Source organism: Saccopteryx bilineata, chromosome 11 (assembly GCF_036850765.1).
Source record: "Saccopteryx bilineata isolate mSacBil1 chromosome 11, mSacBil1_pri_phased_curated, whole genome shotgun sequence".
Classification (NCBI taxonomy): Eukaryota; Metazoa; Chordata; class Mammalia; order Chiroptera; family Emballonuridae; genus Saccopteryx; species Saccopteryx bilineata.
This window is the reverse complement of record NC_089500.1, coordinates 59,292,237-59,308,500: the sequence shown is the minus strand read 5'-3', so window position 1 is coordinate 59,308,500 and position 16,264 is coordinate 59,292,237. Positions and strand designations below refer to the sequence as shown.

The 16,264-nt window shown below is 40.4% G+C and overlaps 1 protein-coding gene across 2 annotated transcripts in view; it reads left to right on the top strand.

Annotated features, from left to right (window-relative positions):
• PIEZO2 (piezo type mechanosensitive ion channel component 2) overlaps positions 1-16,264 on the top strand; it is a 490,804-nt gene that overhangs the window by 387,779 nt on the left and 86,761 nt on the right. For both annotated transcript variants that reach the window (XM_066247149.1, XM_066247150.1), the window contains exons 20-25: positions 5,812-5,988; positions 6,276-6,401; positions 7,759-7,959; positions 8,643-8,847; positions 8,961-9,062; positions 10,208-10,373. In XM_066247149.1, the coding sequence (XP_066103246.1) occupies positions 5,812-5,988; positions 6,276-6,401; positions 7,759-7,959; positions 8,643-8,847; positions 8,961-9,062; positions 10,208-10,373 (977 nt within the window). The remainder of the gene's footprint in view (positions 1-5,811; positions 5,989-6,275; positions 6,402-7,758; positions 7,960-8,642; positions 8,848-8,960; positions 9,063-10,207; positions 10,374-16,264) is intronic.

The following is a 16,264-nucleotide window of genomic DNA, read 5'->3' as shown; positions in this document are numbered from 1 at the left end:
ATACCATTTCTGAATGACCTAATTAAAAAATACATGCACCGTTCTCTTCTTTTTATACACAACTACCTTTTTCATTTCTTTTTTTTAAATGGGAAATTTTTTTTATATTTTATTGATTTTTTTTAGAGAGAGGAGAGAAAAGGAGGGGGGGTGTGCAAGGAAGAGCAGGAAATAGTAGTTGCTTCCTGCATGTGCCTTGACCAGGCAAGCCTGGGGTTTTGAACTGGTGACCTCAGCGTTCCAAGTCAACACTTTATCCACTGTGCCACCACAGGTCAGGCATGGTTTTCATTTCTAAAGGTTCCTAGAGTGATCTGTGAGGCCAAGTTGTTCCTGAGGAAAGGGACCAAATATGTCTCCTCGTGTCCTTAGTAACCCCAGAGCACCAGGCTGGCTGCAGAGACTCAGTGAATGTTTGCTGGCTGAGGGAAGAAAAGGAATGACCACAACTTGCGGTTCTTCCTAGACGTCTGTTGACATTCTTCTTAGCTGTCAGTTGATATCTCATCACTATTAGTTTCAGTCTCACTAAGTGTGCATTTAGCCTTTATTATACACTTACAATAAATTACAATAAATTGAATGTTTATATTGTGCTAGATGCTGATGCAAAAGCATTAAAAACATTTCCTGTCTCAGCTTGCAGTCTGATAGTAATGGCTGGTCATAAAACCAAAGTCACCTTTACTATTGGGTGACAGATGTCCCCAGGAGCTCTGGGCACACAGGGAGGGGGTTTGTGTGCAGGAGGTGGCACTGAAATGGTGGGTTCCCTGAGGAAGGAAGGGCAGGGCTGGGTAGGCAGAGGGCCAGGACCCACAGTGCTAGGGGCTCCTCTCTCAAGGCAGTGGCTTCAATTTACTAGTTTATGGTCAGATAAAATGACAATTTGTGTAAAAATGTTTTGTTGGGAAGATATTACACCATAAAATTATTGTCCAAAATTCCGTGATAGTAAAAGTCACCTGGATACTTTTTCTATAGTATTATCAATCATTTCCTAGGAATTCTGATTTACCAGGTCTTAATCAAGGCCCAGGTATTTGTCTTTTTTTTTTAATGTCATTCTGTGGAATTCCTATCACCATCAGCAACCACATTTGCACTGAACAAAATATTGTATTTATCTGAGCCTGTTTTCTACTTTATAAATTGATAAAAATAAATAAATAAAAAACACCCACCTCACAGAGTCTTCTCAGTCCTTGTTTCACTTGATTCTTTGTGACAGCAGATGTTAATGATCATGTTCTCATCCTCAGAACTGTCCCTTCTCTTCCTTTCCACATCAGCACAGGTTCCCCCCCTCCCCATTGTTTGGCCCCCCTCCAGCTCATTCACAGGGGTTCCTTCTTCTCTTCCTGCAGCTTCTGTCTTTGGGTTCTTCAAGGTCTATGTGCAGACCCCTTTTCTGTGACTGGACTCTAGGTGATCTCACGAGCTCCTGTAGTTCACTTCCCATCTGTGCGCAACGAGTTGTGAATCTATATCTTCAACCAATCCCCTCTTTGAGCTCCATCCCCATATCCCCAAGTGACCATTGAAGGTGACTGTGTGTCCCCAAAGCCTTTTTAACTAAATGTCTCTAAGACTGAACTCATGAATGTCTCTATCTATAGCAGTTCCCTTTCAATTAACATTTTCTTGACTCTACTTTAATCCTTCTTCCTTCTAATACATATTCTGTCATACAGTCAGAATAATCTTTTCAGAGTATGATGATCGCGTTAATCTTCTACTTGAAAACTTGCAACAGCTCTCTGTCCTCCTCCCAATAACATGATATAAAACTCATGATCTGGTCCTAGACCACTTCGCCATTTCCTCTTCTACACACCCAAGCTGCCTGGAAAATTTGCAAACCCTCTAAACTGCCTCATCTCACATTGCTCTCTTGGCAAAGCACTTGCTTGCTCTAAAAATGTCCACCACATGCTCTGTCTTGCCTGTAAAGCCTTGGACCAGAATTCCTCTGCCAGTTTAACTCCTACTTGACCTCAAGTCCTCTGGGCAGTTTCCCCCAATGCTGGGTTAGAGGATCAGCTCTGTGCACCCATGCAGCTCGGCTCACCCAGCAGAGCTCTTCCTGTCATCTTCCTAGCCCATTAGCAGAGGTCATCCGTGTAGTTCTCACTTGCATGACCCTTTGTGTTTCTGGAGGGCAGGGATCCACACAACTTAGGACTTTTACTAAAGATATTAATTTTTTCCCTTTCTCACACAAAAAACTTAGTTTTATGTAAATTTCTTGTACTGTTTTTATACTTAATGCCTTAAATAAATAATAAAAATAACAAAGGGAATTAATGTCATAGTATCCTTAACAGAATTTGCTTTCTAACATCCCACTTGCTGAATACCAAGGAGGAGGAGTAATCTAGCTGGTCAAAATATTTTATTTTATATTTTTTTATTGATTTTAATTTATTGTGTTTACATAGATTCTAGTGTTGCCCTGAATGCATCCCCCCTCCCCCATATTCCCCTCAACATCTCCCTTACCCCCCTCCCCATTACACCCTCCCCCCTTCCCTTCAGGTTTATCCCATCCTCTCATCTCCTTCCCCTCTGTCCTCTCTTCCTCTGGTCCCTTTGATCCCTCCTATGTCTCAATTCCATTCCTCAGTTCCATTTGTTCATTAGATTCCTCAAATGGTTAAGGTCATATGATATTTTTCTTTTTCTGCCTGGCTTATTTCACTTAACATAATAGTTGCCAGGTTCATCCGTGTTGTCACAAAAGGTAATATTTCCTTCTTTTTCATGGCCCCATAGTATTCCATTGTGTATATGCACCACTGCTTTTTAATCCACTCGTCCACAGACGGACTCATGGACTGTTTCCAGATTTTCGCTATTGTGAACTGTGCTGCCATAAACACAGGGGTGCATTTCTCCTTTCGAAACAGTGCTATGGTGTTCTTGGGGTATATTCCTAAAACTGGGATAGCTGGGTCAAAAGGCAGTTCGATTTTTAATTTTTTGAGGAATCTCCATACTGTTTTCCACAGAGGCTGCACTAGTCTGCATTCCCAGCAGCAGTGCAGGAGGGTTCCCTTTTCTCCACATCCTCTCCAGCACTTATTCTGTGTTGTTTTGTTGATAAGCGCCATTCTGACTGGTGTGAGGTGATATCTCATTGTGGTTTTAATTTGCATTTCTCTAATGATTAGTGATGTTGAGCATTTTTTCATCTGCCTATTGGCCATCCGTATATCTTCTTTGTAGAAGTGTCTATTCATTTCTTTTGCCCATTTTTTGATTGGATTATTTCTCTTCATGGTGTTGAGTTTTTTATAAGTTCTTTATAAATTTTGGATAATAACCCCTTATCAGATGTCTTGTCGAATATGTTCTCCCATTGTGTAGTTTGTCTTTTTATTCTGTTCTTATTGTCTTTAGCTGTGCAAAAGCTTTTTTTTTTTTTTTTTTTTTTTTTTTTATTTTTTCGAAGCTGGAAACGGGGAGGCAGTCAGACAGACTCCTGCATGCGCCGGACCGGGATCCACCTGGCATGCCCACCAGGGGGCAATGCTCTGCCCCTCTGGGGCATTGCTCTGTTGCAGCCAGAGCCATTCTAGCACCTGAGGCAGAGGCCACAGAGCCATCCCCAGCGCCCGGGCCATCTTTGCTCCAATGGAGCCTCGCTGCGGGAGGGGAAGAGAGAGACAGAGAGGAAGGAGAGGGGGAGGGGTGGAGAAGCAGATGGGCGCTTCTTCTGTGTGCCCTGGCCAGGAATCAAACCCAGGACTCCTGGCAGAAGCCTTTTAGTTTGATATAGTCCCATTTGTTTATCCTGTCTTTTATTTCACTTGCACGTGGAGATCAATCAGCAAATATGTTGCTGCGAGAGATGTCGGAGAGCTTGCTGCCTATGTTTTCTTCTAAGATGCTTATGGTTTCACGGCTTACATTTAAGTCTTTTATCCATTTTGAGTTTATTTTTGTGAGTGGTGTAAGTTGGTGTTCTAGTTTCATTTTTTTGCAGGTAGCTGTCCAATTTTTCCAACACTATTTGTTGAAGAGGCTGTCTTTACTCCATTGTATGCGCTTACCTCTTTTGCCAAATATCAGTTGTCCATAAAGGTGCGGGTTTATTTCTGGGTTCTCTGTTCTGTTCCATTGATCTGTTTGCCTGTTCTTATGCCAGTATCAAGCTGTTTTGAGTACAATGGCCTTGTAGTATAACTTGATATTAGGAAGTGTGATGCCTCCCACTTTATTCTTCCTTTTCAAGATTCCTGAGGCTATTCGTGTTCTTTTTTGGTTCCATGTAAATTTTGGGAATATGTGTTCTATATCTTTGAAGTATGTCATTGGTATTTTAATTGGTATTGCATTGAATTTATAAATTGCTTTGGGTCAATGTAGCATTTATGTCGGTGAGTGCTTTCTATTTTACCAGGTACTTCTCCATACATTTCACCCTCAACTCCATAAGGCATCTCTTACTACCCTAATATTTCAGCACTTACTTCTAAGAAGTTCCTTGCTTTGGACAGTGTCAAGTAGTTAAGTAGAAGAGTAATAAGAGTAGTAGGTCACAAACTGCCAAAGTAAATAGTGTCCTGGAGTCTCCACGCTTCCTGTGTCGATCTGCAGCCGCACAGGAGCCATCCCCAGAGCCCACAGCGCTTAGCACTTGGGAGCATGTTTGAGGCTGTCCGTGGACTCTGTGCAGTTATTTTTACCTGGGAATTTTAAATATTCCTAGGGTATTATTTTAACAATATTCAGATGTTATTTTAACAATACCCAGAATAAATGAGTATTCTCCATGGCTGCGTACGCCATTCAGTGAACTATTATTGACAGAGAATTATTAAAAATGAGTGAACAGCTCACCTGATCAATAAGTCATTGCCTCCCCCCTCTCACACCTGCCTCTGGCTTCAGATTCTGTCTCAGTGGCAGCCCGGTTAATTCTCTCAAGACTCTCACTCCCCGGCCAGAACCTTGGGAGGCATTCTTACACTTTCTCCCTTACCCAGCACCCACTCCAAGTCATCAAATCCAGCTAATTTAACGTCCGCCCTCAAATCCATGCATCCCTCCCACTAGCTCTGCCCCACTGTCCAAGTGTGGGCCCTTCGCATTGTTCTCCTTGGGGTGGGGGAGGTGACAGTGCCTGTGAGCTGGTCTCCTTTCCTCTGGTCTAACCCCCATTGATGCACCCCCATTCTTTAGTTACATGTCACTAAACAAAATGCTGATCGTTGCCTAAAGTTTCCCTGCGTAGAGCCCTGCGGTGGCTCACTATTCTCTATTCGAGGGGTTATGGGCCATAGCATGGATGTAAAGGGCTCATCAAAATACGGCTCCCACTGCATCTCCGGCCTCACTACCGCTGCAGTTCAGCACTTCCAACTTCAGAGCCCACAGGTGTTTGTGGTCACCTGTTCCTGCCACGCTCCTTCGTGCTGTCCCGCCTTTGCCCACATACCCTTCACCTTGAAGGCACTTTTCACCTGTCATGGCCTGGCTGGCTCTATGCATCCTGCAAGGCTCAGCTCAGCATCTTCTTTTCCAGGAAATGTTTCCTGAAGCTCCAGATTGGGTCAAGGACCCCTTCTGGGTATTCTCTTTTTGCATCTAGTTTATTACTCCTACGTTATATTGACACCATCTGGTTACATATCTGTCTGCCATACAAGTGATTTGTCTTAGCACCTAGGACAATGTGTTATCCATGCTCAGAGCTCAGTCAACCTCTGCTGCACTGAGCTGAATTGAATAAATCATATTGCCATGTTTATGGGTGTTATGCCATGTTATGTATTTTTGTCCCCGTTTCTGATTTTATGTTTTCAGGTGTCTGTGTTCAACTATGTATTTTTGATTTCTTGGGCTTTTGCTCTGCCATACGCCAAGCTACGCCGTCTGGCTTCAAGCATCTGCACTGTCTGGACATGTGTGATCATCGTCTGCAAAATGTTGTACCAGCTGCAAACCATTAAGCCTGAAAATTTTTCTGTTAACTGTTCCTTGGTGAGCCTCACAGATGGGGGAATCTTTCTGAGTGGCATTTAGGGAAATAAGGGTGATCTTGGGGAACCTATGTCCCCAAGCACATTCCACCTGGCCTTTAAGTTACCTTGGCAGGTTGGCTGTATTCTGACCCAGCATGCTGGACTCAAGTCTCTATTCCTGATGAGATTTTTCCCTTTGAAATGGGTCTTTCCCTCCTTATTCCCAATGTTCTTATGCTCAAAACTGAAGAATTTTCAGAACTCTCCTAATCTGTGGAGCCATTTTCTATTCCCTTTTCTTTTCAGCCAAATGAAAACGAAACAGATATACCCCTCCACCAGTTGAACAAGTCTGTACTCTACAATGCTCCAGTTGATCCCACGGAGTGGGTTGGCCTGAGGAAGTCTTCACCTTTGCTCATCTACCTGAGGGTAAAGGCTTTGTTGTGTTGAATGGGTGCCTCTGCAGTTATTTTCTAGAAAATCGCATTTGATAGTAGCCTCATCTTACGTGGCATTGAGAATCACCTTCTAGACAAATGACTAAATAGTAAGATCAGTATCATATTGTGCTGAAAAGAAATTCATCAAGTACTTTGTGATTAATTGAATAAAACATGACAGATAGAGTCACTGGCACATTATAGAACCACTGCAAGATTGAGATTGGTAATATCAGACATTAAACGATATCCAAAATCTATTAAGTTTAAAACAAATTTAGAACACTGTATGTAGTATAATCTCTTTTAGATACAAAGAAAAAAAAGGAGTAAAATATACCAAATCATCAGCAATAATTATTTCTGAAAAATAGGTATAGCATTAAAATAATTTTTTGCTATCTAAATTGTTTCTTTACAGTTTTTAATAGAGGGCATTTGGGGATAATCAAATAAAGAGCATATCTTTGAAAAAGGAATTTCGCAAGCAGTTGTGAGAAATATAATGAAAGGAATAGACTTCAAATTTTTCACATTTTACTTTGATGGATAATCTGAGTAATTTTAGTAATATTATGCTGACAAGGCACTTAAAAATGAAACATTTATATTCAACACCTGGAACTTTAAAATGTACTAAACAGCCCATTTTTCTTTGACTGTGGCAGATTTCATTTGACAAACCATATGGCTGATACCATTTCTAATGTTTATAAATGGGATTGACCATCTCTGCCATGTAATATATGAATGATATCTACCATAAAGAGCTGTTTTATGTATAAAATAAACTGAAATTTGAAAAAGGTATTTAGAATAGTGTCTGGCACATATGTTTTTGTAAATGTTAACTATTTTATTATTATCATCACTATTGGTATTGTTACTATATTAACTTCAAGCATCTCAATATTGCTCTCTCTAGCCAGATTTCAGAAGTGTTCCAAACTTTCCCCTCAAATGTTTATCCCACTCCTGCATCTCAGTCTGTTTCCCAGGATGTTCTTGTAGAACACTGTAGAAGTATTTTATAATTCTAGTTCCCAATAAGGTTGAACTGCCTTCCCAAAGTGGCTGTACACTTTTTTTCCTGGTACAGGTGTGTGTACCTTTTCAGGAACAGGCTTTTGTCTGGAGATTCTAGATCTTAGCATTATGTATATTATCCTAATTTGGAGATAACTCACCTTGTTACCGTAAAACAAGGGAAAATGAACATTGATTTCAAGACTGTATTTTATAGAGGTGGGATTTTATAAAGCATTGTCCTATTAGACATCAAGAATGGAATCAAATGATTTATTGTATTTATTGTGAGTATCACATAGCTGCTTCCTTCTTCGTAGAATAACCTGCTGATGCTGGCCATTCTGGCCTTCGAGGTCACCGTTTACCGCCATCAGCAGTACTACCGAGGGCGAAACAACCTGACGGCCCCCGTATCGAAAACTATCTTTCATGACATCACGAGACACCATCTAGATGATGGACTTATTAACTGTGCCAAATATTTCATAAATTACTTCTTCTACAAGTTTGGTCTGGAGGTGAGTTTCCTTGTGACACGTTTTCTCTCGGTTTTCTGTGAAAATCCCAATCGCTGCTTTTGGCCAGTTGGCCGCTTGTAGTTTCATTGTGCATCTCCATGGTTACTGACCCTAGGGGTCAGCAGGAGATTCTGCTGAAGGGTTTGCCTGGGCTGATTGGAAGTTTTCCAAGATCAAGTGTCATTGACCCCCTTCTAACAGTGAACTCAGCCTCTCTGGACCCCTGTAGTCTTATAGACACATGGATATCCATCACTTGTCATTTTAACTAGTTCCTTGTTAAAAAAAAAAGTTGTAATTTTTTTTTCTGTTTTGTGCATTCTGAAAATGTTGCCTTAGCCAAAATAAACTGTTTTGACCTGGAATGGTTGTGGTAGTGCCTGCTTCTTCACAAAATGAATTTTAAACAGTGATTTTCATGAAAGATCGTAGCTGTAGTTCTCTTCATAGTTTGCAGTGGGTTTTGTCAGTGATGATGTAGTCAGTTTATCCCTCAGAAGTAATTTGTACAGTATTTCTGTCTTCAGGTTAAAAAAAAAAACACACCAAAAAGACAAGAGCTGGTGAACATTTACAGAGAAATCCTAGAGATGCAGATCTCTGCCCCTGCAGAGGACTGACACCTGACAGCACTTCCCTTCCCTAAAAACCCAATTTTATTGCCTCTTTTCATCCTTACACAGACCTGTTTCCTAATGTCAGTGAACGTAATCGGTCAGCGAATGGATTTCTATGCCATGATCCACGCCTGTTGGCTGATCGCTGTCTTATATCGACGCAGAAGAAAAGCCATAGCGGAGATCTGGCCCAAGTACTGCTGCTTCCTGGCGTGCATCATCACGTTCCAGTATTTCATCTGCATCGGCATCCCCCCGGCTCCCTGCAAAGGTGAGCGTGCGTCCCCGGGCACTGCTCTCCCGGCCACCCTTACCCCGCCCGCAGAGGGCAAAGGGCTGCAAAGAAGCATGTTGATTTTGCTCTCACCACCTCCCTCCCTGCAGATTACCCATGGAGATTCAAGGGTTCCAGCTTCAACGACAACATCATAAAGTGGCTCTACTTCCCAGACTTCATTGTGCGGCCCAACCCTGTGTTTCTCGTCTGTAAGTGTTGCAGCCTCGGGTGGGGCCACAGAGCACTGTTATTTGGTTTTATGTCCGCTAATCCATCTTCATGCTCTATGCATTAGTGTCGTTCCTTCTTCCACTGCACTTTATAATCATGCAAAAAGGCTTGTTTCAATGCATTAATATCACAGGTCCTTAATGGCTTCTACTTGCCCTATTATACTTGCAAAATTAATAAACATTGATGGGCCATAATTGCTTTCATAATTTTGTCTCCCAACACACACATGCCCACCTGACACCCCTTCACACCCACCTTCCAGAAGGTAGACTGGAGAGGGAGGTCTTAGGTTGTGTGAAGTGGCTGTTTTCTGGCTGCCACCACAGGCTGACCAAATCTGGAGGTAAGACTGCCAGGAAGATGCTACTCAAATTGCCCATGCTCCTGAGCTGGGCCTCAGCTCCCAGCCCTTCCAAGGGCAGACTGATAAACTGAAGGTCAAAGTTACGGTGCCCCACCTAAGACAATAGAGGGTGCTGGGTGCTATGGAAAACCAAAGAGCGACTTCACTGCCTAAACAAATTCAGATTTAATTTAAAGAACAGCAAAGAAACCTGGGCTGGAGGCTGCCAGCCCAGCTGGAGTGAGGGCCTGCTCTGGGCTGTTGGACACAAGAACAGCTAGTCAGACTTCTCCACTCTTGCAGATTGGCCTGTAATTGTCATCTGCTGTCACCTCTCCTTCGCTACAGTGTGTGCACTGGGAAGAGTCTTTGATTACAAATACAAAAGGGGCGTGGAGAGGATAGGAAAAATCAGCATTGTCTGCTTCTACCAATGTAAGAAGCTAAAGATGGGGAAGGGGCTCAGATGGTCTCCTCAAAACCTTGGAGAAAGACGAATGCATAGGAGAGCCTTGAAGGCCAACAGTTAGCACTTGGCACTGTTCACTCACCCATGTGCAGACGGTCCGGGACTGTCCCACTTTGAGTCCCTGGAATGTCTGTAGTCCTTCTCGCAACACCCAGGGGAGGGAATGTGGCACAGAGCCCCAACCTTGGACTCCAGGAGGAATTTTTGGGACACAGCTCCCTTAGGAGTCAAGGGGCAGCTCACACCGTGCGGGGACTGTTTCTCCGTGTGCGAACCCAGGTGTCATTGTCTCCCCTCTGTCTTGCCAGATGACTTCATGCTCCTTCTGTGTGCCTCTTTACAACGGCAGATCTTTGAGGACGAAAACAAAGCGGCAGTGCGCATCATGGCCGGGGACAATGTTGAGATCTGCATGAACCTGGACGCCGCCTCTTTCAGCCAGCATAACCCCGTGCCGGATTTTATTCACTGCAGGTAAGGGCAGCGGTCTCAAAGCGCTTTGGTGCTGCCTTTCCCTTAGGGTCGTGTATCTCTACTTCCACTCTCTCTGCCAGTCTTGGGACGTGGGCAGGTTATTGTACACATGAAACTAATAAACATGGGACAGGGTGACTCAGTAGTCAGGAAGCTGAGCCTCTGAATTGGAGGTCAATTTCTGCTCTGTCACCATTAACCACACTTTTTTATGCCTCATTTATTTGGTGTTTTTTTTTTATTTATACACAAACTGACATGTACTCTTATACTGCTTTCTGGCTCTCTAGCAGGGATCCCTCCTCCTCACCCCTGGTCCTTCCTCCTTATCCTCTGTCCTTCATCCTCATCCTCCTTGTCTCCGCCTCATCACCCATATCCAGTAGGCACGGAGGACAGCTGGTCACCGCTGCCCCGTGCTAGCGCCCTCCTGGAGCCCTGTCTCCTCCGTGACTGGGCGTGGCTCCCTCTGTAGCACGTTTTCTGCCCTCCTCTGTCTGTGACAGCTGATCTTGGCAGCCTGATCATCCCTTCCACAGAGTTTGTGTATAAACCAAATAAACTTCTCACTGTGAATTCCCTCTGCAGTCTCTGGGTTCCCAAGTCCTCTGAGTTTCTGTCACCTGACACCCCCCTGTGGAGAGCATTCCCATCTGCCCCCCACAGCTTCTTCATCCTGTAAAGCCTTTCAGACTCAACTTCACTCTCAGTGTGCAAGTCTGACAAATGGGTGTGACACACACACACACACACACACACACACACACACACACACACACGTCAGAAGACCCTGTCTGCATTCCGATGTTAAGAATGGACTGAATCATTAGCTCTACCTGCGATGATCCTGGGAAACAGAAAAAATGACATTTTGTCAACTTTCCTTGGGGGTGAAATCAAGAAACAGTGTAATATACTTTAGGAAAAAAATACGAAAACATTTAAGTGTTGAGGATGGTACTCTAAAAAAAGTAAAATTCCAAAGTTCACTTAGCTGACATTGTACCTTTAAAGCACAGTTTATTGTCTAACAAGTATGTCAAATGCACTGCATATTTCATCCAGAGGTTACTTATTAACCCGTAAAAAATAGCAACTCTTTAATCAAAGAACTGACCCCTCTTGGCTCCTCTGTGTTTCTCTTCAAACCTGGGAAGAGAAGCAATAAAAGCAAAACCTCTAAAACAAACAACTCTAATTATGCAGGTCCAGGCGTGACATCTGTCAGTGTCGGAAACTGCGCTAGGGAAACTCTCAGCAAGGCGACTGAGCCCTGAGTCTGCCTCACTTCCCTCGGGAAGGTGTAGCGGAGGAACGGCCCCCTAAAAAAGAATCTAGAGCAGGAGTCCCCAAACTACAGCCAGCGGGCCACATGTGGCCCCCTGAGGCTATTTATCCGGCCCCCGCCGCACTTCTGGAAGGGGCACCTCTTTCATTGATGGTCAGTGAGAGGAGCATAGTTCCCATTGAAATACTGGTCAGTTTGTTGTTTTAAATTTACTTGTTCTTTATTTTAAATATTGTATTTGTTCCCGTTTTTTTTGTTGTTGTTTGTTTGTTTTACTTTAAAATAAGATATGTGCAGTGTGCATAGGGATTTGTTCATAGTTTTTTTTTATAGTCCGGCCCTCCAACGGTCTGAGGGACAGTGAACTGGCCCCCTGTGTAAAAAGTTTGGCGACCCCTGAGCTAGAATCTACCCAGAGATGGGCAAAGACAAGAGTGTTGGACAGAGCATACGAGCACCACGTGGCTGTACCTGCTTTGTCAGACATGTGGCTGTCTTAACTCCAGGGAGAGCCTTTTATCTCTAGTAAACCCTTTACATCTAACATGGAATTGTTTAATCTCTTCATTCCTCAGTCATCAAAAAATAATTTTTTTATTTTAATTTTATAATTTGTATTAGTTTCAGGTGTATAACCTGGTGGTTAGACAATTATTTAATTTACAAATTGATCTCCCTGATCACTCTACTACCCACCTGGCAATATACACGGTTAGTACAATATTATTGACTGTATTCCCTATGTTGTCCTTTACATCTGTGTGACTATTTTGTGGTTTCTTACTGCCTTCACTTTTCTCACCCATCACCCTCAACTCCCTCCCATCTGGCAACCCACAGTTTGCTCACTGGATGGGTCTCTTTCTGTTTTGTTTATTGATTTTGTTCTTTTAGGAACCACATATACTAAAATTATATGGTATTTGTCTTTCTGTATCTGACTTATTTCACTTAGCATGAAACCCTCTACTCCAAATGGTAAGATTTTATTTTTTTTTTATAACTAATATTCCATTCTTTACATGTGCCACGTCTTCTTTATCTAATCATCTACTGATGGGCACTTGGGTTATTTCCACATTTTGTCTATTAGAAATTACTGCAATGAGCATAGGGATGCATCTTGTCTTTTCAAATTAGTGTCTTAGATTTCTTTGGCTATATAACCAAAAGAAAAATTGTTGGGTCATAAGGTAATTCTATTTTTGATTTTTTGAGGACACTCCACACTGTTTTCCACAGTGGTTGCACCAGTTTGTAATCCCATCAGCAGTGCACCAATGTTCCCTTTTCTCCACATCCTCACCAACACTTGTTTGTTGATTTATTGATGATAGCCATTCTAACAGGTGTGAAGTGATACCTCATTACAGTTTTATTTTACATTTTTCTGATGATTAGTAACATTAAACATCTTTTCATATGTCTGTTGGCCATCTGTATGTCCTCTTTGGAGAAGTGTCAATTCAGGTCTCCTGCCAATTTTTTAATGGGATTATTTGCTTTTTTTGGTGTTGAGTTGTATGAGTTCTTTACAAAGTTTGGATATTAAACACAGATGTGTCATTGGTGAGTATCTATACCCATTCAGTAGAATGTCTTTACGTTCTGTTGATGGTTTCCTTTGTCATGCATAAACGTTTTACTTTGATGTAATCCCATTTGCTTCCCATTTGCTTCTTTTTCTTTTATTTTCCTTGCCTGAGGAAGTATGTCAGAAAAAATGTTACTAGGAGCAATGTCAGAGTTTACTGCCTATGTATTTCTTTAGTATTTTATAGTTTTTGGTCTTATATTTAAGTATTTAATTTATTTTGAGTTTATTCTTGGATATGGTATAAGAAGTCTGTATGGTTTTATTTTTTGCATGTATCTGTCCAATTTTTCCAACACCATTTATCGGATAGACTGTCTTTTCCTCATTGTATGTTTTTGACTCTTTGTCATAGATTACTTAACCATATAAGCGTGGATTTATTGCTGGGCTGTCTATTCTGTTCCATTGACATATGTGTCCATTTTAATGCCAGTACCATGCTGTTTGATTACTATAGTTTTATACTATAGTTTGATATTAGGGAGCATGATACCTTCAACTTTGTTCTTCTTTCTCATGATTGTTGTCGTTATTTAGAGTCTTTTGTGATTTCATATAGATTTTTGGATTATTTGTTCTAGTTCTGTGAAAAATGCCATTGATATTATGATAGGGGTTGCATTGAATATATAGATAGCTTAGAGTAGTATGGACATTTTAATGATGTTAATTTTTTTTATCTATGAGAAACATATATATGTTTTCATTTATTTGTATATTCTTCAATGCCTTATAATTTTTCTAGTACAGGTCTTTTACCTCTCAGGTTAAATTTATTTTTAGGTATTTAAATAGTTCATTTTTTTAAGTTTATTTTTCTGATAGTTTATTATTGGTATAAAAAATACAAATGATTTCTGAATATCAATTTTGTATCCTGTTACTTTACTGAATTTATTTATTTAATAGTTTCTTGGTGGAATTTTTAGGGTTATGTATTGTGTCATATCATTTGTGAATAGTGAGTTTTACTTCTTCCTTTCCAATGTTGATGCCTTATATTTCTTTTTCTTTTCTGATTGCTGTGGCTGGACATCCAATACTATGTTGAATAAAACTGTAAAAGTAGATAACTTTGTCTTGTTTCTAATTATAAAGAAAACATTTTTAGATTTTTCCCATTCAGTATGATGTTATTTGTGGGTTTGTAATATATGGCTTTTATCTCATTGTGATATGTTCCCTCTATTCCTACTTTATCATAAATGGATGCTGGATTTTGTCAAAAGCTTCTTCTGTACCTGTTGATATGATTTTGTTTATGTGGTGTATCACCATAATTGATTTGTGAATATTGAACCAACCTTGCATCCCAGGAATAAATCCTACTTGATCATGGTGTATGATATTTTTAGTGTATTGCTGAATTCCGTTTGATAATATTTTGTTGAGGATTTTTGCATTACCTTTATCAGTGATATTGGCTTATAACTATTTTCCTTTGTCTGGTTTTGAAATCAAAGTAATGCTGGCATTGTGCTTGGGAGCCTTCCTTTCTTTTGAATATTTTGGCATAATTTGAGAAGGGTAGATGATAATTCTTCTTTGAATGTTTGATAAAATTGACCTATAGAAGCCATCCAGTTCAGGTCTTTTGTTTGTTTGTTTTTTTATTACTGATTCAATTTTGTTGATAGTAGTAATTGGTCTGTTCATGTTTTCTGTTTTTTCTTGATTCAGTCTTGGAAGTTTATATGCTTCTAGAAATTTATCCATTTCTTCCAGGTTGTCCAATTTGTTGGCATATAGTTGTTCAAAGTGTTTTTCTTATAATCTTTTGTCTTTCTATGGTATCTGTTGTCACTTCTCTTTCTGATTTTATTTATTTGGGTTCTCTCTCTCTCTCTCTCTCTCTCTCTCTTTATGACTCTGGCTAAGGGTTCATAAATTTTGTTTATCTTTTCAAACAACCAGTTCTTGGTTTCATTGACCTTTTGTATTGTTCTTTTCAGATCTACTTTTCTATTTTGTTTATTTCCAATTTGATCTTAATTATTTCCTTTCTTCTACTCTCATTGGACTTTGTTGTTCTTTTTCTAGTTCCTTTCAGTATAAGATTAGATTATTTTTTAAGATCTTTCTTGTTTCTTTAGGTAAACCTATATGCTATGAATTTATCTCTTAGGATTGCTTTTGCTGTGTCTCATAGATGTTAGGTCATTGTGTTTTCATTTTTATTTGTCTCAAGGTATCTTTTGATTTCTTTCTTGGTCTCATTATTAACCTATACATTGTTTAGTAGCATTAATTTATCCTTCATGTGCTTGAGTGTTTTTCAGTTTTCTTCTTACAACTGATTTTTACTTTCATGTCATTGTAGATGGAGAAAATGCTTGATATGATTTTAATTTTTTTAAACCTTCTGAGATTTGTTTTGTGGCCTAACATCTATTCAATTCTGGATAATGTTCCATATGCACTTGAAAATAATGTATGTTAGCCTGACCTGTGGTGGCGCAGTGGATAAAGCGTCGACCTGGAAATGCTGAGGTCGCCGGTTCGAAACCCTGGGCTTGCCTGGTCAAGGCACATATGGGAGTTGATGCTTCCTGCTCCTCCCCCACTTCTCTCTCTCTGTCTCTCCTCTCTGTCTCTCCCTCTCCTCTAAAAAAAATGAATAAAAAAAAAAAGAAAATAATGTATGTTATGCTGTTTTAAGGTAAAATGTTTGGAAAATATCAATTAAATCCAGTTGATCTAGTGTATCATTTAAGGCAACTATTTTTTTTTTAATTTTTAATCTGGAGAGTCTGTCAATGAGGTATTAAAGTCCCCTACTATAACTGTATTACTGCTGATCTCTCCCTTGGTGTTCATCAATATTTGCTTTACTTATTTTGATGCTCCTGTGTTAGGTGCCTAAATGTATACAAGGTGTATATCCTCTTGTTGGATTGATTTATTTATCACTATTGATGTCCTTTCTTGTCTCTTATTATAGTCTTTGTTTTATAGCTTCTTTTACCTTCCATTTTTATGGAATATCTTTTATTCCTTCACTTTCAG